Source organism: Anguilla rostrata, chromosome 15 (genome assembly GCF_018555375.3).
Source record: "Anguilla rostrata isolate EN2019 chromosome 15, ASM1855537v3, whole genome shotgun sequence".
NCBI lineage: Eukaryota > Metazoa > Chordata > Actinopteri > Anguilliformes > Anguillidae > Anguilla > Anguilla rostrata.
The window spans coordinates 6,434,347-6,456,126 of NC_057947.1; the positions used below are offsets into that span (position 1 = coordinate 6,434,347).

General features: G+C 48.0%; 1 protein-coding gene across 1 annotated transcript in view; it reads right to left on the reverse strand.

The window, feature by feature from the left end:
- Positions 1-2,455: 2,455 nt before the first annotated feature.
- LOC135240330 (hyccin 2-like) overlaps positions 2,456-21,780 on the reverse strand; it is a 52,182-nt gene continuing 32,857 nt past the window's right edge. Inside the window, 10 exon segments of the mRNA XM_064309666.1 lie at positions 2,456-8,004; positions 8,007-8,134; positions 12,670-12,804; positions 13,723-13,879; positions 14,386-14,473; positions 16,879-16,995; positions 17,212-17,307; positions 18,843-18,958; positions 21,026-21,106; positions 21,415-21,594. Of these exon segments, the coding sequence (XP_064165736.1) occupies positions 7,474-8,004; positions 8,007-8,134; positions 12,670-12,804; positions 13,723-13,879; positions 14,386-14,473; positions 16,879-16,995; positions 17,212-17,307; positions 18,843-18,958; positions 21,026-21,106; positions 21,415-21,594 (1,629 nt within the window). The 3' untranslated portion in view covers positions 2,456-7,473.

The window sequence follows — 21,780 nt, forward strand, 5'->3', positions numbered from 1 at the left end:
GAATCAATAAAGCATTCAAAACCACACCCTCGTTGATTATGGGGAAGCCGCTGCCACCAACCACAATCTGGCAAGAATGTTTTGTAACATCCATTCATCCTTTGGAGACTTTGATCGTTTCGAAACTTTCAACTTCTGTAACACTGATCAAGACGGGGGTGAACCAGACTCAAGCCTCAAAGGGTACGCTCTGTGTTTGATGTCTTCTACGTTTCATAGACAGTGCCATCACCTCAGTTAGTGTAATTAGAAGAAAGACAAGAATAAAAATATATTTTATCATTTGATGCCAATATGCCCTAATAAGCAAATGGAAAACACAATTGCTTATCATTTATGTGTGTAGGGGCACAGCACAGTAGACCAGAGACTGAGGGAAAACATTAGTGTCCTCTGTGGGCAATAAAAACATTAGCCAAAGCAGGTTTCACAGTAGCATTTAGCTCTGGTTCCATGGCAGGTACAGTACAGGATTAATGAAAGTGTGGGGAAAAATGTGTACATGGGAAAGCTTATCTCACTGACTAGCCATGGTCAGACCTTGGTTCCCAGGAGAGACTGATTTATGGTCACAAAGTTGAATCAACTTCTGTATCACGTTTCCTCAACATGTCCTCTCAGACACACAGTAAAGGGATGTGAACCACAGTGCTATTATGCTTTACCAAACCAAAAGGCCTGAATTAACTGAAATCACCATTAAACACAAGAAATCTTGCCAACCACATGGTGTTGATGCCATTTGAACTTGAACTGTGACAGTTTGATTTAAAAAAACCAAAACATTATATATATGTATATGTATATACATATATATATACATACAAATATATATATATATGTATATACATATATATATATATATATATATATATATTATATATATATATAATTTATATATATATAATATATTATATATATTATATGTATATTATAATGTTTGGTTTTTAAATCAAACTGTCACAGTTCAAGTTCAAATATGTATATATATATAATATAATATATATATACATATAGATACACATATATATATATATACAACATTATATATATACTATATATATGTATATATATGTGTTATATATATAATATATATATATACACATAAATATATATATATATATGTGTGTATATATATATACATATATATATATATTATATTTGTGTATATATATATATATGTGTATATATATATATATATCACATATATATATCACAATATATATATATATATATACAAATATATATATATATATATATATATATATATATATATACACACATATATATATATAATTTATGTGTGTATATATATATATGTATATATATATATACACATAAATATATATATGTGTGTATATATATATTTGTGTGTATATATATGTATATGTATAATATATATATATATATATATATATGTGTATATAATCAATATTACTGAAAAAATGTATATTTAAATACAACTATTTCTAATGTTGATAGTAAATAGGGCATTATGGTCAATGGAGGCAACAATGTGCATTAAGGGAAGGAAAAGCAGCCACTCATTGGCTGATCTCTGAACAGTTTCTATCACAATGGCCACGGTTGCCATACCACAGGAATGTAATTATAGTAATCATCTAGCAATGGCATTTCCTAGCATTGTGTTGGAGTGTGGACTGAAAAGGAAGATGGAGGGATAGACAGACAGGAGCCTTTAGGTGTAAAATCAAGCAGCCTCAACCTCCGAACTGATCTTCAAAATGACTAACAATAAAAAAACATGCTTACACAAAAGTAAGTTGAAGTTAAATTCTTATAGTCTGGAGCTCAGCTATGAAGGAATTCAAGATCCATCTTAGCAGGAAGGAGGTCCAAGTGGAACTGCTGTTGGGAGATTTCCAAAGCTGGTGTTTATCTGTATTCCAGAGGGACATTAATAGCTGAAGAATGTACCAGTGGAGGAAGTATTACCCACCTCGGCGTTCTCTACTGTTTATAAAACGCAGATGCCCAGGGCAAATCTAATAAATAATACAGTGTGTGGTTTCAACCAGCAGAATCAAAGTACAAGCTCGTTGCAAACTTCACAAAGAAATATTACACACATGCACAGAGATACTTTATTAGACATGTAGACCTCTGATCTGAGGACTACTATGAAAACGGTACCCTATATTTTGGACCGTGGCGAATACGGATTAAATGACCACTAGGTGGCAGCAGTGTACCTCCCCATTTTAGTGTCTCTCTGAATGAGGATAATTATGACGCTTGTGTACGGTGACATCACCCTAGCTTTTCAGTGTGCCGGGCCTAGCAGCACATGCAACTGATGGCAACCATGTCTTCGTCAGAGATAAAGGTGTAAAGGTAGATCAAAATCAGCTGGTTATCAACAAGGTAGCATGCATGATTAACAAAAAAAACCTCTAAACCCATCACAATTAACAAAACTGACAACACGCAGGTACCCAGAAACAGCACAATATTTATTCAACAAGTCACAGATAAGACAGAAGTCTCTGCATCAAAGACTGCTCACGTTTCTTTCTCCATTCTTTCCCGCTCGCACTCGTTTGTACATTTTTTTTCCATTTATTTACACTTATGTCTTAAAATATTCTCTTCTCCCTCACCCCCAAAATTTACAACATCAATTGTACAATGTTTCACATTTTAACTCTTAAACCATTTATTCTTCCGGTTCCATTCGGAAAGACGACAGGTGGGGCGCATCGCGCGGGGACAGAGGAGCCGGTTTACATGCACGAGTCCGGCGAATCGCCGCCGCTGCACAATCTTTCACAACGGACACAGTTACCACCGCAAGCAAACCTGGGCACTTCCCACACGGAGACCATGCGCACGAAGGAAAGAAGCGGCCGTCTTTTTTCCACTCCAGCGTGAGAAAACGCACCCTCGGTAAGGTCTCCCAGACTGTGACAGCAGCTCGCATATGTACGCTTCTGCCTCACCGAACTACAGAGGCTCTCACCAGGATTACAACACAGTGACTTTAAATGATCTCCTGTATGTTACCCATAACCAAGTGCTGCGTGTAATTCTGTGGGGGAAAAATCTAGAGGTTTAAAGCTTAAAAGAAAAAAGAAATAAAAGGAAAACACGTTGCATAGAATCCCATTGTTTTTTTTTTATTTTCTGAAAGTAAACATTTCATTTTTTTATTTTTATTAATGGCGTTAATAGATTTTGAGGCCCAGTAGCTTTGTTACACGTAGACAGCTGAAATCCTGGCCCTGGCCGTCTGACAAATGCATCGCTCTTTTTGGTTTCAAAAGAAAGATATAAATAACTGTACCCTTGCCTTCACAGTTAAACGCATGAGGAAGGCGTGGATGATGTCATGACCTCACAGATCCTTAACTCTGAAAAAACTAATCTCTGTCTAAAACGTTTAATCGTCTGTACATGTATTCACAAGGCTTTGAGAGAGGATCAGATAAAGTGCATCGTAGCAGAACACCGCATACGTTTAACATGCAATCCAAAAAAAACAAACAAAAAAAAAACTAAACTTGCTCTTCTTTGTACACACAGGACGCACAGCCGGACTAAAGAGAACGGGCTGTCCAATTGGGCTGTTCAAACAGATTCCTAATAAATACATGGGTACAAGTAGGACACGCACTAACCTCCTCTACAGCAAGGAGCCGGTCGGAAAGGCCAGCGTGACGTGACTCGGTCAGGGGGTTAGTGCCGATAGGCCGTTTCACTCGGAACACGCCCCCTCAGCTCAGCTGTGCCCTCCCTCGCCAGCAGAACGACACGCGCAGAGCTCTCCTCGCCCGTCTTAACGAGCAGGTCGTCCGAGGCCATGTGGAAAGCCCAGCGCACCGCACGACAACGGGTCTCATTCCGGGGTTCCTCACCGACAGCAAAGAATTACCCCCGAAACCACCCGACGTGTATTTAAATCTAAATAATATAAGTTGCACTTTTTTTTAACCTAGCATTTCCTCTAACGAGTCAAACATACACACCCACCCACCCACAAAAGCATGCACAAAAAAATTAAAAAATAAAAAGCCAGCGGTGAAACTTAAATGTGTGGGCGTGGGTGTGAAATATAACACGTAAATTTGACATGACGGACACTCCAGTGCTGGGGTCAGGGACGTGAGATGCCGTTTAGATGCATCCCCTTAGATGCCGTTCGTTTTAAGCGCTGATGCCCTGCTGACAGGAGTGGGAACTACACGTCCCACAGTCCCACTCTCGTGTTGACAATCGAAAGAAATGCTTGCTCTCTCCCCCACATTAAACAGCTGGGTAAAATGAATTCACATCCTATTCAAAATCAAAATTACTATGTCCCTGGCACAGTATTTCATAGTCAGTCTTCAGCATTGGGTGAGAAGACAACCTTACGCAGCAGGACAACCGAATGAACAGTAATGTGGACCTTCTGGACCCAATGTACACTACGTGATGCAACGGAAACATACCCGTGACACAGCCAATCACCCTGAACCTGAAGGGCACTGGCCCCCATCCGGCAGGGAGGAAACGTGCACCGTCATTCATCCTCCCGTCAGGTTCAGAACCAAAAGGGGGGCGGAGCCGAGCTAAACCGTGACGTTTGCATAACAAATACTAATAAACACGAGCTCTGGCTCCCTGCGAAAAGCACAGCTGTTATCCTCACAGAACAACGCCAGGACCGAGAGGGACGTTCCTCTCAGTGCGAGAGAGAAATTGCACTTGCAAACAGCAAAGAAAAGCAGCGACCGCGAAAAGCAAGTTTCGGTGGACGGTGAAGAACAACCTCGACCAAAAACGACCTAGCACCTTCTCAGTCAGCATCGAAATTACTTCCTTCAAATAAAAAGAACAGGTACAAAGTTACACCCATGTGCTGTGGTCAGTTAGTTTAAAAATAAAATAAAACACAAAAAACTGCACACAAATAAAGGATCACTGAAGGATTTCTTTTCATAAAATGGCTCTGCAGCCAAAAAAAAACAAAAAAACAAAATAATAGCAGGACAGCACAGCGAACAGAGCTAAGAAATATATGGCTGACATTGATCAAGCTTGTACCACAAATATTCCTTGTCGCACAAGCTAATCTTGCAAGGTTGTGAACCACAGAGAAACGAAGAGAAATGCTAATTCAGCAAGACACGCTAAAGCACAGAAGCAGCTAAGCTCTTCCTCTCGTGCTTCCAAGCTCTCCAAACTCAGCTTTTATTCAGCTTTTCAACCCAAAACTCAGCTCTGCTCAATATCGACAAACTGCAGTAATAGCTTATGTAAGAGCGATGAGCTTTTCAATTCTGGCGTTTTGAGAATCGGGGAAAACAAGATGAGGTAGAAGGAATGTTTGATGACTACAGCATACAGAACACTGGCCATTGGCCACTCGATGAGCTCACATACAGTGTCAGTTAATGGTTGGACAGTAAGGACTCCTGAGCCCCAAAATGGGTGGAGCTATTGTGTGTTACTAGGAACTCAACAAATAGACTTTTTGCTATTGAAAGCCAAGACTTCTGATTGGTTCACGAGTAACTCCACCTACTACGGGGTGCAGGAAGTCACACTCTCCCAACGTAAGTAGCAACCACTGATCCCTCCGGATCTTCAACTGATCTCCAGATATTCAACTCCGAGACAGGCAATGAAGCTGGATCGCACGCAACTCCATGGACACAGCATAAAGCACAGCGATCGTAACGCACATCAAAGATCGCGATCATCAGCCCGCAGAACCGTTACAGCAGGGCTAGCCCCCAAACTCGCCGGGGGGTTCCACCGTGTCTGTACCGGCTTTCCCGCCAAGCCGACTTCTCAAACATTAAGGGTAGCGGAAAAAGCTTACGGGAGCGCGAGGTGAAGCGATTCCCCAGATTTCGTCTTCAGAAGGATTTTAAGGGACCGCGGGTTTGGCTCGAGGCCGTTTGCTGCGCGTTTGTTTCCCTCAGCCAGACTGCAGTAACGGTAACTAGGCGGCCACACGTTCAGCGTTCTTTCACACCTCTGGTGCAAAACTTGATCCGTCAATCAAGTGTTCCAGCTCTTTCAGAAAGAACGCCCAAAGGGAAAATCACATTTTACTGCGGCACTGACGTGATCGACTGGTCTTTGAATAGACATGCTACACACATAGAACGTGTTATAGCTCACGGTCAATAGTGACCTCCTACTCTAGGTCAGCAGGTAGGACCTGGCTAACTGCAGTCTGAATGAAAATCAGCACAGACAGTGGATCCGCAGGGGTTTGTTCTGCAGTCATTACCACTCACATCTATACACTTTGCGTCAAATTACAACGTAAGGTTTCGGCTCCTGACAGTTGCGCGTTTCTATTTCAGGCAAGACAGTTCGATCTTGCCTCCTCATTCCCACCCGAATCGTCTTCACAGATCTCGAGATGCATCTTTTCAGTTCCCTGTTCTCTTTAATATTCGTACAGCAGCACAAAAAATATAAGAAATCTTCAAAATTCTGGACCACCACGTTGGTGCCGTGGTTCTCATTCCAGAAGATTCTAAATCATAAAGCAGGCAAAAGTTCTAGTCCGGTCATAGCTTCCTCGTTTTGCTTTAGGGCTTCAGTCACAACGACATTTATTTAAACGAAAACAACCTCGGGTAAGTAAAACTGTGTACAGTACGTTATGAAAAATAAATCCAAGTTTACAGAGGAACAGTCGACACCAGCGTGTCTCAGTTTGTTTTAAAATCATTCGAGAGATTCGAGGAAAAACAGCAGCGTCTTTGGGAAAGTCATTCTTTAAGCAGACAAGACGGAAAGAGCATACCCATACAAATATATACCGAAAATAAAAAAACCAGTAATCAGAATCTTGATTGCACATCACCCAAGGATAAACAAGAAGGCGTGACAAACTACAACGACCCACTCTTTTCTCACAAACGACGGTAGTCTTATTGCTGATTCAATACAAAACGTAGACTATCTGAATCTCAAGATAAATTATATCAGACCCACGACATTAAATTTTTCTCACAACGGATAATCATAACTTAGGATTGATTTTTATCTTCCTCCCTGCTCATTTTCTTTCGTGTGGATTTTTGTACGCCCCCCCACAAAGAGAGAGGACTTGGAATGCTCCGTTTGGTCAGAGAGGATGCTGGGAGAACAGGAGTCCTGCAGACTGGCCGGTGTGAGGCCGGTACACTCTGATGCAAACCCGTACCGTCGACGGCCTTTGCAGTTCTGTACACATTTACCGTTGGGCCGATGGCCCCGCCCCCACGATGTGTTCAGAGAGAGGGAAACCATCTTATTGTGGCCTGTCACTCACAGCACCTCCATGGGGCTCGGGCCCTCCTCCTGAGAGGGAGCGGCGTTAAACTCCGCCCTCGAGTCCGGTGGCCGAGGGCGAAGGGGGCGGGGCCTCCTCCTCCGGCTCCGCTGCCGATGGGGGGGGGGGGGGGGGGAGGAGCCGGGCAGGAGGGGTGTCATTGGGCACCATCCCCCCCCCCCCCCCGATCCCGTCTACACCTGCGATATGATCTGCATGTTGAAGCTGGGCGAGCGGGACTGTTTGGTGAGGGGCGTCCCCGGCACCAGCAGGGCCTGGGCCTCCTCGGGCCGGGCCAGGCGCTCCTCCTGCAGGCTGACGGTGGAGAAGCGGTGGGCCCCGCCCACGCTCAGCCCCCCGCCGCCCAGCGCGGTCTCCTGGGAGCCTCCCCCCGCCTGGCCCCCGTTCAGGCTCACGTTCATGCAGTCGAAGGAGCGGCTGGAGGAGGCGCTGGAAGTCCTGACCAGCGACTGGCCGGCGGGGAAGCTCAGCCGCTTCTTCATGGGGCTCAGCTCCACGGCGTCCAGCGTGACGGTGGGCGGGGGCGGGGGCAGGGGCGGCGGGGACTGCTGCCGCTGGTGGTGCCGCCGCAGCACCGCCTGGGGGTCGGCCGAGAGGTCCCGCCCGCGCCGGGCCGACGCCGCCCCGTCCCTGTCCCGGTCCCGCTCCCGGGAGAGGCGTGCCACCAGGCCCTTCTTCAGGCTCGCCGGCCGCAGGCCGCCGCGCCACCCCCGCCCCCGGCCCCGCCCGGCTTGGCCCCGCTGGGCTGGCTGCTGTTGGACGCGCCCGAGGAGAAGCCCTCGTCCGGGTCGTTCAGGTTGAAGGAGTCCTCGCCCCCGCTCATCCCGTCAGTGTCTGTGGGGGGGGGAGAGGGAGAGAGAGAGAGGAGAGAACGAGAGGAAGAGAGAGAGAGAGGAGAGAGAGGAAGGGGAGAAGAGAGAGAGAGAGGGAGGAAGGGGAAGAGGAGGGAGACAGAAAGAGAGAGAGAGAGGGGGGGAGAGAGAGGGGCAGAACAAGAGAAAGAGGGAGTAAGATTGAGGTAGAGACACAGACACAGGGGGAGAAAGCTTTATTAAAAAACTGAAAGGAAGACATGTCAGTCATGGAAAAGTCCAAACATAAGGTCAGTCAGCGAGAAAATGACCAAGTCTGAAATGGAAGTGCAGGAGTGCTCAGACACCGGACCTCAGTAAAATATCAGCAAGTCCAGAACCTGAAACGTAGGCATGCTACAGTCCCCAATTCACCTATACAAAATTTATATTAGCCCGTACCACAACTTCTCGCCAGCCCAAACACAGCCAATTTATAGCAAACACATTAAGTAACGCACTGCCAACACAGAATTTCGCCTTCTCTAATTTAGGAACCAGCCACCATTAGTTGGGCTGTCACACTGAGCTGATCCAATCTCTCTTCCCTAATAACCCGGAACTAAAATAATTGAAAGCTTCTCCAGTTCGTTTGTCCTAATTCTCAAGGAGGAATCCACACTCTGGATGAAGCTCAGCTTACTCAAATCACACGTTTTAATTACGTTAACGGAAAGAAGCTCGTTCATCGTGTCTTTTGAGAAACACCGATTAGGATGTAACACTTTCCCACACAGGCGCGAATCTAATCGGATTTCCTCATCACAAGAATAAAAAAAAAACGACAATGAAAACAGGGTAGAACAGGGCATGTGTTCTCCAGCTACCTCACACGGCCTGTGCTCACGACTGTCCATCACTGTGCCCTTATCAAAGATGGCCACGTCGCCCCGGGCTAAGGGGTTTGAGTCACAGGTCCGTGCCCAATCGACGTTAGCCCGGAGGAGTTGGGGCCACGAGATAACACGACGCAACATTAAAGGAGCATTCTATTACTGGCGTGCTCAGAGAACCAGGAGGGAGTCGCTGGAGCTCTCCGCAAAACATCAATAACTCTTTGTCTTCAGGCCAACCGTCAGTTTTCATTCCTTAAGGGTTATTTTATAACTCCGCCATGTGGTACACTTCGGCGTTAATGCCACTGCTTCAACAGGCAGTCAACTCTTGAAATCGTTCCAAGGAACATAAAAATTATTTTAAGACCGACTTTAGTGAGAAAAGGTGGTAAAAAAACACAGAACACATTAGTGAGATTTAAAATCCTGTCTTACAGTATACTGCAGGGAAAGGCAACAGTGAGTCTTCACACAGTATCATTAATACATTTATACACACATAACCTAAACATGTATAAAAACCACGGCTTCAAAGCCTGCATGACAATCCATTTTTTTTGCAAGCTGAAAGAAAGGGAAGAGCAAAACAGATGAAAAGAAAAGGCATCATCTTGTATGTCCAGACTGACAGAGAGACGAGGGACTACGAGTTCCATCATGCAGCACAGGGCAAGCAAAACCGGGTCACTGGACCGAGATGGAGACCTCAGACAGGAGAGAGAGAGGGGGAGCAGAAACAGGAGAGAAGGACAGAAGGACATGCACGTTGTCAGGCACACCACCATCGCATGCTCTCCCTCTACTGTCCTCACGTCAGCTCACTTCAGCCTCAGTCCTGACACCAAGAAGAGAAGTGTTATAAAAAATATATATATTTTTAAAGCCAGAGGAAAACACTGAGGAGGATCTCATTGGGCCACTGCTAGTCATGTGACCTGGCAGACGGGCAAAAAAGAAATAGGTATTTTGACATTTGTTTTTGCACTTTACTATCAGATACATAATCCACACAAAATCCCTTGCTGAGAACAGGAGCAAGCCAAGGAACAAAACAAAGCAAAAACAAATACTTCTAGGATTTCTAGCTAATATCCAACCACAGAGTTGCGAGGAGAATAGGGTTCTATTACCTAAAGATACCAACCCAGTCTACTCACTCACAACAAAAAGGCTAACGTACTGTAGTCAAGCTAACATTTAGGAGACAGAGATACAGGGACTTGATTTGTCATAAACAAATTGTTCACTGAAATTCAATATTCCAGTTCCCGTCCCTTACGAAATGACCAGATTTCCTCTTTCAGTTCTTTGACCTGCAGCAACCCCCACATCAACTGAATACCTAGATTTACACTGGACTGCTGGGGAGGGAGGGGAAGGGGTGATTTAAATCACTTCCTGTGTCGCAGTGTACCCAGGGATCCGTGGCAGTGGAGGACCCAGCATTGTCACGAAGACAAGCACAAGGTAAGAAGTTGCCATGACTGCACACAAACCTGAGACTGTCGTACATGAATCTCCTTCGTGGCCAGTGAACGAGCACCAGCTAACTCAGACCTGCTTCTTCGTGTCAGTCAGAAAAGACTGCGCCCCGCTCCGCCCATGATTTTTCATTACCAGAGCCTTAACAGGACTCCACAAAGATTCGTCTGAAAAATCTCTCGCTTTGTTTTCATCACAGTGAGCAAAAGCCGAACCGAGGCAGCGGAGTCAAAGCTACTGCTTAAGCCTGATTTACGGAAGTAATTCATAAATCAAGATATGCTGCAACTCAAGACATGGAATAAATGTTTAACAGCTACTGCAGGGGCTGTGTGCAGAGACAGCATGCGGTGGGACCAGCTGGGTTTCAGAAGAGAAGAGAAGGCGCCTTCTAGACAGGCGGGGCCGAGTTTCCGCATCCCACTCCCGTACGCTCATCGGGGGAATGAGAGCGACTGCCATTCGGAAGCCACAGATTGAGTTGATCCCCTGTTAGTGAATACAACTTTTAAAGAGCGCAGACCTTTGAGAAGAGTGTGGACCTTCGTGAAGCTTGTGGACGACTGAGATACGCGTGGACCTTCGAGAAGCGTGTGGAGAAGCGAGAAGAGTCTGTTGGACTGTTCTCACCGACTGGGGGAAATTAAGGTAATTTCCAACACACCTTCGAGAAGCACGTGGGCCTTCTAGAAGCACGAGGGCCTTTTAAAAGCATGTGGACCTTTGAGAAGCGTGTGGAGAAGCAAGAAGAGTCAGTTGGACTGTTCTCACCGACTGGGGGAAATTAAGGTAATTTCCACCACACCTTCGAGAAGCGTACGGGCCTTCTAGAAGCACGAGGGCCTTTCAAAAGCACGTGGGCCTTAGTGAAGCGTGTGGACCTTTGAGAAGTGCGTGGATTCACAGGTTCCCATGGGTCCAAGCCGATCCGTTACTTTCGAGCCGCAGGACGAGACCATGCAAGCGGGGCCTACTGGGGAAACTGGCTTTCATGGTCTTCAGAAGCGCAATCTCATAGAGACAGTGACACGAAAGCACCGCGTCACCAAACGGGGATAGCATTATTACTTCAGGAGAGGGGGGGATTTCTGTGGTCTTGTGGTGGTGCCCCATGCTCAGATCCGTCAGAGAATGGCTAATCCTCGCTCAACGAACCTGCTCCTACACACGTCACCGCCATGCACGCTCGGCTCAGCTGCACAAGAGGACGTCTAAACAAACACGACCGCAAAAAAAAAATAAAAAATGTGCAGAGTGTGGAAAAAGAGCTCTCAGGAGATTTGGGTGCAGGTGCACATTATCACAGGGAGCCATGCCTGGGGTTTATACAAATTGACCGAAGACTCAATCTGTTCTAAGACAGCTCCTGCGACACACACACACGGAGCACACACACATGCCACGCACACAATGCTCCTGTGGGCAGCGCACAGACGTCATGTTTACAGCCGAATATCTGCAGGCCGGTGAGTGCAAATCTCACTTAACACCACTAGGGGCAGCAAAGAAGCAGAAATGAGTACTTGACTCTTCTACACAGCAATGTGTGAAGAAAAGAAAGGGAAAACATGCCTACAGGTTCTCCCTTCCTATAGATCCCTCCCCCCCCCAGCCAGAGGATTTAGGGGGGAGACATCCAAAACAGCTATGAGTGAAAACGGATCCGTGCATGTATCAAGTAAAGAAAAAAACAGAATTCCTCCATGTTCAGGGAAGGGGATACAAAAAATGACTAACAGCAGAAATGAGCAAGTAGTCCAGTCACCAAAAGCATCCTTACACACTGCAATCGCTTAGCAACCGGTTCGGTTTCCGTGCTAGTGAGCATGCTCAGTGAGTGATGTGCAGGGAGTTCTCGGCGGGTTACACAAGGCATGCGTTCTGATTGGATGGGCGTTTGAAGAGGAAATGCGGGTGCATGCAGGTGTCCCCCGCCCCCTGACCTTTCCCCCCCACAACCGCCACCAAACCGTATCAAAAACCGTAACTGAACCAGCACCTGCCCCAGAGCGAAGGACACAGAGGCCCAGGGATGGCTGTGGGAATCGGGGGGAGAAGGGGGGGGGGGGTTGCACTGTAAGTTTTGAGTAGGGGACTGGATGAGTTAGTACGCTCTGGAGGACTGAAGGCAGACCCCAGCAGGGGGGCGCCTCCTCCTTAGCCAGCTCCTTCCCTGCTCTCTGCCTCCTCTCCTGCCTACCCTTGGGCGCGGCCAGGGGCAGGCCGAGCTGGCCCCTCCCTCTTCGCTCGGTGGCGGCCGAAGGTTCCGAGGGGGCGTGGCCGCCGGGCGTGACGACGGCGCTCAGCTCTGCTTCGCTTGACTGGTCAAAACAATCTGGGATTCAACACAAGATGGCCTCCTTAGTGCGCGCGGTGAACCCTCCAACCCCCTGCTCGTACGCCTCCAATTCCCCGCTTCCTCGCGTGCCAAATGTCTACGCGTACAGGAATCGAGACTCTCTACGGCCAATGGGGTGCAACCTCGCACAGATTAAAAACAACAAACAAAAAAAAAAAACACGGTTAATCATTCAAAGATGGCAGAGAGGAGAGGGCACGGGTAGGCAGATCAAAACAGCGCTGTCATAAAGAACAAGATCATAGAAAACAAGGAAAATAATAATGAAGTGCCAAGATCAAACAGCATTGATGAAGACACAACGAACGGTCCCAACCTTGTGCTCCTCGAGCACAACAGGAGAATTCAGAATCCAGTACCTTGCAATTTAATCAAAGGTTCAGAGAAGATTTGGTCCAAAGCTGTTAGGGCTTTCAATTAAAATGCACCTATACCTTAAGGTACAGCTCACCTTCTGGAGTTCTTAAAAATATAATTTCATTTGGTAGTGTTAATGTTCAATGTTTTTTTTTTTATTTCGTTCAGTTCAGTAAGCATCTAAAATGTCCTTCATCACACACACAAAAATTGACTGAGCCAAATTGGGGGGGGAGAGAAAAACAAACTGAAACGCTATCAAAAGAATTCCAGGAAGAACCTTGTCGTCAGTAATAATCTACTGCGAACGCTAACCTGCCGCAGCTATTTATAAATGCCTAAACCCGAGGCTGAGAACGCTGAATAATCCGCTATAAATACTTTTAACGCTGATGCGGCTGGAACAGCGTGGTGGTGATCTCACCTGCCAGGTGTTACACAGCCGCCGCCATTTCTCCATCTGCGCGGGGGATTTTTTTTTATTCGCGGGCCTCGCGGTCACGTGACCGGCAGGACGGGCGTGGCGGCGGCTCTTACCCTCTCTCTTCCAGCGGTGGCGCCGGATGGACGCGGCGGTGATGGCGGAGCGGGAGATCCGGCTGACCGTGGGGGTCACCTCCACCTGCAGGATCTTCCGCCCGCGCGATCCGTCGGGGGCGCTGGAGGGCAGGGAGCTCTTCATGGCGTTCGCCACCTGGGAGGCACGAGAGGGGTCAAAGGTCATAAACCAGAGTCCGAACAAACCATAACACAAAATAAAGACCGAGGGCCTGATTAACTAAGACTTCCAGCATATGCAACATCTTTCGGCAAGAGCGAAACTAATAACCTGACCAACGATTGGTGGAAAACAAACACCATGACCAATCGTTGGTCGTGTTACTGGTTTGGTGTGTGCTAAAGGGTTTTGCAATTGCTAAAGGTCCTGGTAAATCCGGCCCTAAGTGGTACTGTGGAACACAGGCTAAATGTCCAGGACCATGAGAGTCCATCACGAGGTCATGAGTCAGTGGCCAGAGTGAGGCTCAGAATACTACTGCGCTTTCAAAAACATTCAAATAACAAACTAGGAATATGAAAAGGCAGCAAAACAGCAAAACACTTCCTCTAACTGAAACGCAAATAAAGAATCTGCAGTCTGCTGAACGTCTGAGTGGCGACCCGATGCTACGCTAGGTCCTTCGGTTTCAGGGGCATTACCAGAAGCGGCTGGGAGTACAGCTCCAGCTGGGCCCGGTACAGGATGTCCTCCAAGGCCTCGCGCCCAAGGTCCCACTCTCCGTTGTATCTGCAGAGGAAGTGACATCATCAGGAATGCACACGGAAAGCACAGGAAGGTGACATCATCAGGAATGCACACGGAAGGCACAGGAAGGAACATCATCAGGAATGCACACGGAAAGCACAGGAAGGTGACATCATCAGGACAGCACAGAGCGTGTGCGTGCGTGTACGGAGCAACAGGCTAACGGGAGAGCCCCCATTTCAGTTTCCCTTAACAGATACCCTCACGGAACTGAAACATTTTTTCGGGACAGTAAATCCATTATGGCACATACCTGCAATATTAAAACCAAATTTTTATTTCATCCCCTTACCCCCCACAGAGAGTCATTTTGAAAACTCTCATCCAACTTCAGCCCATGGCAATTTAATTAAACCCAAAAAAGACAAATGAGCCAGCTAATGGTTTTCTCCTCCTTTATCAGCGTAATTACAGATGATCAATTCCACCACTCCAAGACACCACACTCACAAGGCATTACAAGGGACAGTTCTATCAGAACCTGAACTGGCTGAGTATTTCACCGGGGTGGTTATACGCCTAGGCTTGTAAAATGAATGTTGACAGCTCGATTCTCAGGTGGGGAAGTGTCATTTCACCCTTGACAAAGATACTTAATGGAAATGGCTCAATAAACAACCTCATGTATAAACAGATCCTTATTACGATGGTAAAGACATTAGCAAAAAAAAAAAAGCTATAAAAAAAATCATAACACGGGGGTTGTACAGTCATGACAACCATTACTCAAATAACCACATCACAAATTTCCATTTCACATTATTATTATTCTTCTACCTCTTCACAGCAGACTGATATAAAGGCGAGGGCTCTTTGTAAATAAGAGGAGGGTATTAATCAAACCGTACGAGGAGAGGAGAGGAGGGTGATTGATTCAGAATGATGCAAATTAAGCCAAAGGCCCCTCTCAGCTTTCATACACACAGGCAGCCGCGCAATCAAAGCCGCAGTAACAGTGAACTTCCATTCAGCGCCATGAAAAGAGACGGTAACCGTGAAAACCTGTCTGCGATATTTACCTGTATTTACAGGATACAGGCTTCAGTCAAAACAATTCCCTCTTTTCTGTGGTTTAGATAAATGCTAAGGCAACACTGAAGTGCCAATGAACTGAACGAACGAATCGAATCGAATCGAATCGAAAATTCAATTGATTTAATGAGTTGACTGGGTTGACCCCCAACTAGGATCTGTGTGGTATAAATAGCACTGTGTACATGCCAGCATGTGTAAGCGCATGTGTGTGCCTGTGTTAATAAAGAAGCATGTTTTCCTGTGTGTGTGTGTGTGTGTGTCTGTGTGTGTTTACTTGTGTAAATAACAGAGTGTGTATACATTCAAATACAGAAAGCCAGTTCCTGGTTTGTGACTTCCAACCCTGTTCCTGGAGATTTACAGTCCTGTAGGTTTTCATTCCAAACCTAACAAAGCGTACCTCACTCAACAACCGAAAATCTCGCCGGACCAATTACTAAAACCAGGTGTGCCAATTTAGGGGTGGAGTGAAAACCTACAGGACGGTAGATCTCCAGGAACAGGGTTTGGGAACCACTGCTTTAGGACGCAGCGGAAATTTGTGTTCTTGTGCTCTTTAGAGCTGACGTCCCTCTTCCTGGGCTTTGATTAATGAGAGCGAACCTGGCACTGCACGCAGAGATGGTCCTCCTCTGACTCTATAAACAACACACTGCGAAAGATGCACCGGGCCAACAGAAAGAACGCCGAAGTTAATCATTTAAGATCTTTTCCAAGTGACTACGTGGGCGACCCCGTAAAAAAAAAAAAAAAGAAAGCTGATCTGGAATCAGGCCCAAAATGCACTCCGTTACTGCTAAATGGCAGTGCCAATACTGGTGCCAACAGCTACAATTTTTAGCGAAAGGATGGATGGTTCCAGGTAAATAGAAGACTATTTGTGCCACTTCTGTAAATTGCAAGTAAAACACGGCGCAACTTTTAAAAAATAATAATAAAATCTGATCCCCTGTATGCTGTATCAGTAGGGCAGAAAAGCTCAGTGAAAGGCAAACAAAACCAAATCCGTTATTAAACTCCTAAATCAACATTATCACTCAATTTAACAGAAGCCTACACATCTGACAAAAAATGCCCAAACATTCACATTTCTAACGACAGACTTATGAAAATCTCTTCCCTATAGCAGTACCTTTTGCTTCCCTTGTTCTTTCCCAAAAAGGAAGCCAGTATCTTCAAATGCAAACCTGTAACACTTACTGTAAGTGACACTTACTGAACACAAAATGAAAAACTACAGCAAGAGCAAAACAGGACTTCAAGTCTGTCAGTCGGAAAGCGCAGGACACCGAAAACGCCGTTGCCCGGGTGACGGGGGGGGGGGAACTCGGCGGCCCCCCCGCATGACTCACGTGGCGTGGTAGACGGCCGTCAGCATCTGCACCATGAACTCGGGGTCCAGCACCACCCGATTACAGGGCTCCCTCCACGGCTTCTGCTGCTGCCGCGGGAACCCGCACACGCACAGCCTGAGGGCCGGGAGAGACGGGGGACAGAGTGAGGGAGGCGCGTGGCCCTGGGGAACGCACCGACCAAGCATTCGGGCTCAGAGACGCAGGGGCGTGAGCTCCACGCGAGGCCCGAGCCAGCCGTCCTCTCGGGCCTGAAGGCGCTGGCCGGAGCCTGGCGGTACGCGCTCCTCGGGTGGGCGGGAGCGGGGGGGATTCTGGGACGCCGGTCCTTACCGTGAGCTCATCCTGCAGGCTGCCTGGTGGGAGGAGGCGGGCATGTAGACCACGGCGGAGTTGTAGCACAGCATCAGGAAGCACAGCACCTCGAACCTGCAGCCACAAGGAAAAGCTGCGTCGTTTTTGTGGTCCTGAGGTAGCTGAGGTAGGACGGAGTGTAGCACAGTGGGTAAGGAACTGGGCTTGTAACCGAAAGGTCGCAGGTTCGATTCCCGGGTAAGGACACTGCCGTTGTACCCTTGAGCAAGGTACTTAACCGGAATTGCTTCAGTATATATCCAGCTGTATAAATAGATACAAGTTATGTAAGTCGCTCTGGATAAGAGCGTCTGCTAAATGCCTGTAATGTAATGTAGCTCCAGTGGTCTTCAGTGCCTTGTATGACCCTGGAAGGCCGGTGGATTAATGCCTGGGGGAGTCCCATCTCAGGCTTTAAAACATGGCGCCCCCCCGCCGCCTCGTTGCTCGGCACACAGTACCGAAAACACTGAATTATGGGTACTGGCCCTGTGATTGCCTGGCAGCCTGTTGATCAGCTGTTTCATGCAAAGCAGATCAGGACAAGGCCCAGTTTGAGGAGCTGCTCGGCTTGCAAACGTGTAAAAATATCAATCAATGCTGCGGCACACAAATATCTGGGGAGGAAATGGAAACATAAGTATAATAGGAATTTTAACGTAAACGCAAGCATAAATGGTACGAGTCCGTATGGAACAACAACAAATATCGACAGCAACAACAAATGTCAAAAGCAACAGCGACAACAGCAGTAACAGCAACAGGAACACTTAACCTTTTTATGGTAACCTGTATGCATTCACTGGCTAGCTAACTCGAGCAGTGTAACAGTGTGGCTGCAGCAGAGGCAGAGCCGTCGGGGCAGCAGAGGTGGAGAGCGTGGGAAGACAGATCGGGCCTCGTGCTCCACCCAGAGGGGGGGTAATTGATTCTGGGGAGACCAGAGTTGAACAGTCCGGTAATAAATAGACCGTGAGAGTGAAGGATTGTTACAGGTCCGAGGAGCCGCGCTCGTAAACACTGTCCTCGGACGTCGCGTATATGGATTTTAAAATAAACTCTTACACGGCCGGGCTGTGGCAACACGTCTCAGATAAAATTCATTCTCATCTTTGAGATGCCGTTTATGGGGGAAAATACAACAAGGGCTCTTCAAAGAGCTAGCGCGGTATTGCGAATGCATTATGCTTGCTTTTCACAATGATCATCCAAAAAAGGAGCTACATTTTTGGTTAGTTAAACATTAATTTTTCTGTTTTGTGGAAAACAAATTTAATTTAGTGTTTTTTTAATTTGTTTTGATATTGTATCTGTCTCCCAATAATGAAAATAAGAAAAAGCAGACTAGTAACTCGATTGCAGGTTGCAGGTTTAATTCCCAGGTAGGGCACAGTTGTAGCACCTTGAGCAAGATCCTAAACCTGAACTGCTGTATAAAAGGATGGTGTGTAACATGTTGCAAGCCGTTTCCGCCTCACTGGCGAGGAGTATCAGCTGAATTCTCGAATGTACGGGTGGTGTACCTGTTCTGGGCGGTGTACGGGCAGTGTACCTGTTCTGGGCGCTGTACGGGCAGTGTACCTGTTCTGGGCGGTGTACGGGCGGTGTACCTGTTCTGGGCGGTGAAGGTCTCTCTCTGAGGGTGGAGGCCGCTGTACACCACCCGGATGAGGTCGTGGTGGCTGAGCGCCCCCTCCGTCAGCGCCATGGAGCCCAGGCTTGACGGCTGAGGGAGACAGGAGCACTGCCATTGCCACATTCAGTTCACATAACCACACCCCCACACACACAAACACACCGAACCAGGCCCGCGCCTCGACGCAGGAGCGCGTTTCCTGGCGCGCGAGCGAGCGCGAGGGCCGCCAAATCGCCGCCGCGACTCCCGCACCCCGGCGGGGGGACCCGCGGCCGAACGCCGGAGAACGCGGAAGCGCGACAGGCGGGGGGAGAGATAACGGCCAAGAGTGGACGGGTGGAATACGGAACGACGGCAGAGACAGCCGGAGAGGGAGAGAGAGAGAGAGGGGGAGAGAGAGAGCGAGAGAGAGGGGAGAGAGGGGGAGAGAGGAGAGAGAGAGAGAGGGAGAGGGGAGGAGAGAGAGCGAGAGAGAGAGAGAGAAAGCGAGAGAGAGTGAGAGAGAGAGAGCGAGTGAGAGAGAGAGACAGAAAGCGAGAGAGAGAGAGAGAGAGAGAGAGCGAGAGAGAGAGAGAAGCGAGAGAGAGCGAGTGAGAGAGAGAGACAGAAAGCGAGAGAGAGAGAGAAAGCGAGAGAGAAAGCGAAAGAGCGAGAGAGAGAGAGAGAGAGAGAAAGCGAGAGAGAAAGCGAGAGAGCGAGAGAGAGAGAGAGAGCGAGAAAGAGAGAGAGAGAGAGAGAGAGAGCACGCTTGCTGGCGTTCGGCGGATGGCGTTCAGTGAGGGAGGGGGGCACCCCGGTACGGAACACCACGTGGAGACCAAAACACACTCAGTCATTGTGACACTTCCACACAGCGTACGTCTTGGGTAATTGAATTTGAGGATCGTGGGTTTCTGCCGACGGTATCACCGCTATGGGTAAGGGTGTGGGGGTGTGGGGGTGTGGGGGGTAATATTGGATGAAAGGCTAGAGTGCATGCTCTAATGTAATCTGCTCCCCGCCACGGCTGCGGGACCCAGGATGGTGCCATAGGGTGGGATTATTACCCCCCCGCCCCCATATGGAGGAGGCTCTCAAGCTTGTAATTACTCCCATAAATTACCCCCCTCCGTCCTCAGCGGTGATATGTGCAGCCTGTCAACAGGCCCGAGATTGAAATAGAGCAGGAGCCTTGTGACACGTGCACACACACGCACACACACGCACACACACACACACGCACACACATGCACACACACACACACACACACACACACACACACGCGCATGAACGCACAAACACACACGCACATTAACACACGCACTCGTGTGCACACACACACATACTGTACACACGCACGTGCGCGCACACACATATGCATGAACGCACAAACACACACGCACATTCACACACGCACACGTGTGCACACACACAAATGCATGAACGCACAAACACACACGCACATACTGTATGCATGTACGTGCAAGAACGTCCACACGCACACACACACACACACACACACACACACGCCAAAACTCCAATGCGCAGAGAGCTGAATAAATAGATAAATAAATAAATGGACCACTTTCAGTTAAGCGACGGAACACAAGAAAAGCCTAAAATGACAAAAGTGACAATTCTGAGGGCTCTACTCAATGGATTTAACCCAACACCTTCCAAAACCCTTATTGCCTTTCGCCCTAAACTCATTTCAATCTCTGATCTCTACTAAGCAATGCTGTAAAACTCTGACAGCAGAACTCTGATCCTTTTTCAGAGAACGCTCCCTGGGCGGCTTTGGGGAAAGCCAATTCGGGACCCACGGCAAATAAAGCCATTTGCTCCATTCTGGGGGGAGCAGATGTGGTCTTAATGCGGAGAACCCAAGTTTTAAGACCCCCGTTTCAGTCAAAGGGTCCATGCCAAATGCCTGCTGTTCAACAGTCACATACGTAGAAATGAAGTCATGGAGTGATAATTAAAGGAAATACTTAATCCCAACAAGAAATATTGAAAGAGTGTAATGGAACCTTATGGCCCTGTATGAAGAAGTGACGAACATGCCTCCCCCACCTGTCCACAATCCTCTATCTTTCCACAGCCCTCTCCCTATAGGAGAAGACGAATAAGTTCGCAAACACAACTCCGCCCACCCGACACCCGGCCCCGCCCCTTACCTCGTGATAGACGGAAGGCTTGGAGAGGGAGGGGATCGTGAAGGACAGCGTCTTGCCATTTCCGTCTTTGTCAACGATTTCCTGTGAAACAGAAAGGCGGCATTGTTATCCCACAATCTCCTACGTCAGTGGATCATGACTACATCGCCTCCCCCAATCACAGCCTCTCTCATGCCAGTGCCTGAGGACCACCCCACACTAACCAGTTACCCAATGAGAACCTCCATCACCAGAGGACCAAGAGCAACGTTACAGCCCTTCTCCAATCAGAGCGTCAGGACTCCGCCTCAAACCCGACCGCGCCCTCCCGCACACCCGCCTCAGGACATCCCCTCTCATAGCCCAAACATCAAAGCCCCCCCCTCCCCCCCCGGCAGGTCCGTACGCACCAGGTTGTAGATGCCCAGCAGCAGGGCCTCGATGCAGCCGTTGCTCTGGCGGTCCCTGCTGGCGGTGAGGCGCAGGTACACCCAGACAAGCTCGGGCAGGAACTGCAGGGTGAACCGGCGGAGCGGCTCCTCGGCGCTGCGGTAGAGCTCGAACAGCTGGTGGCACACCGGCTCCAGCAGCTGCAGGGGACCCGGAGAAAGCGCGGCTGACAGGGGGGACCCCGCAAATGCCCAGAGCCACGGGGTGCTACACAACACAGACTAACCGCGCGGTACCAGAGCACCAACCGTGCGGTACTATGATTCCAACTATGCGGTACTAAAGCACCAATTGTGGGGTACTATAATTTTCAACGTGTGGTACTA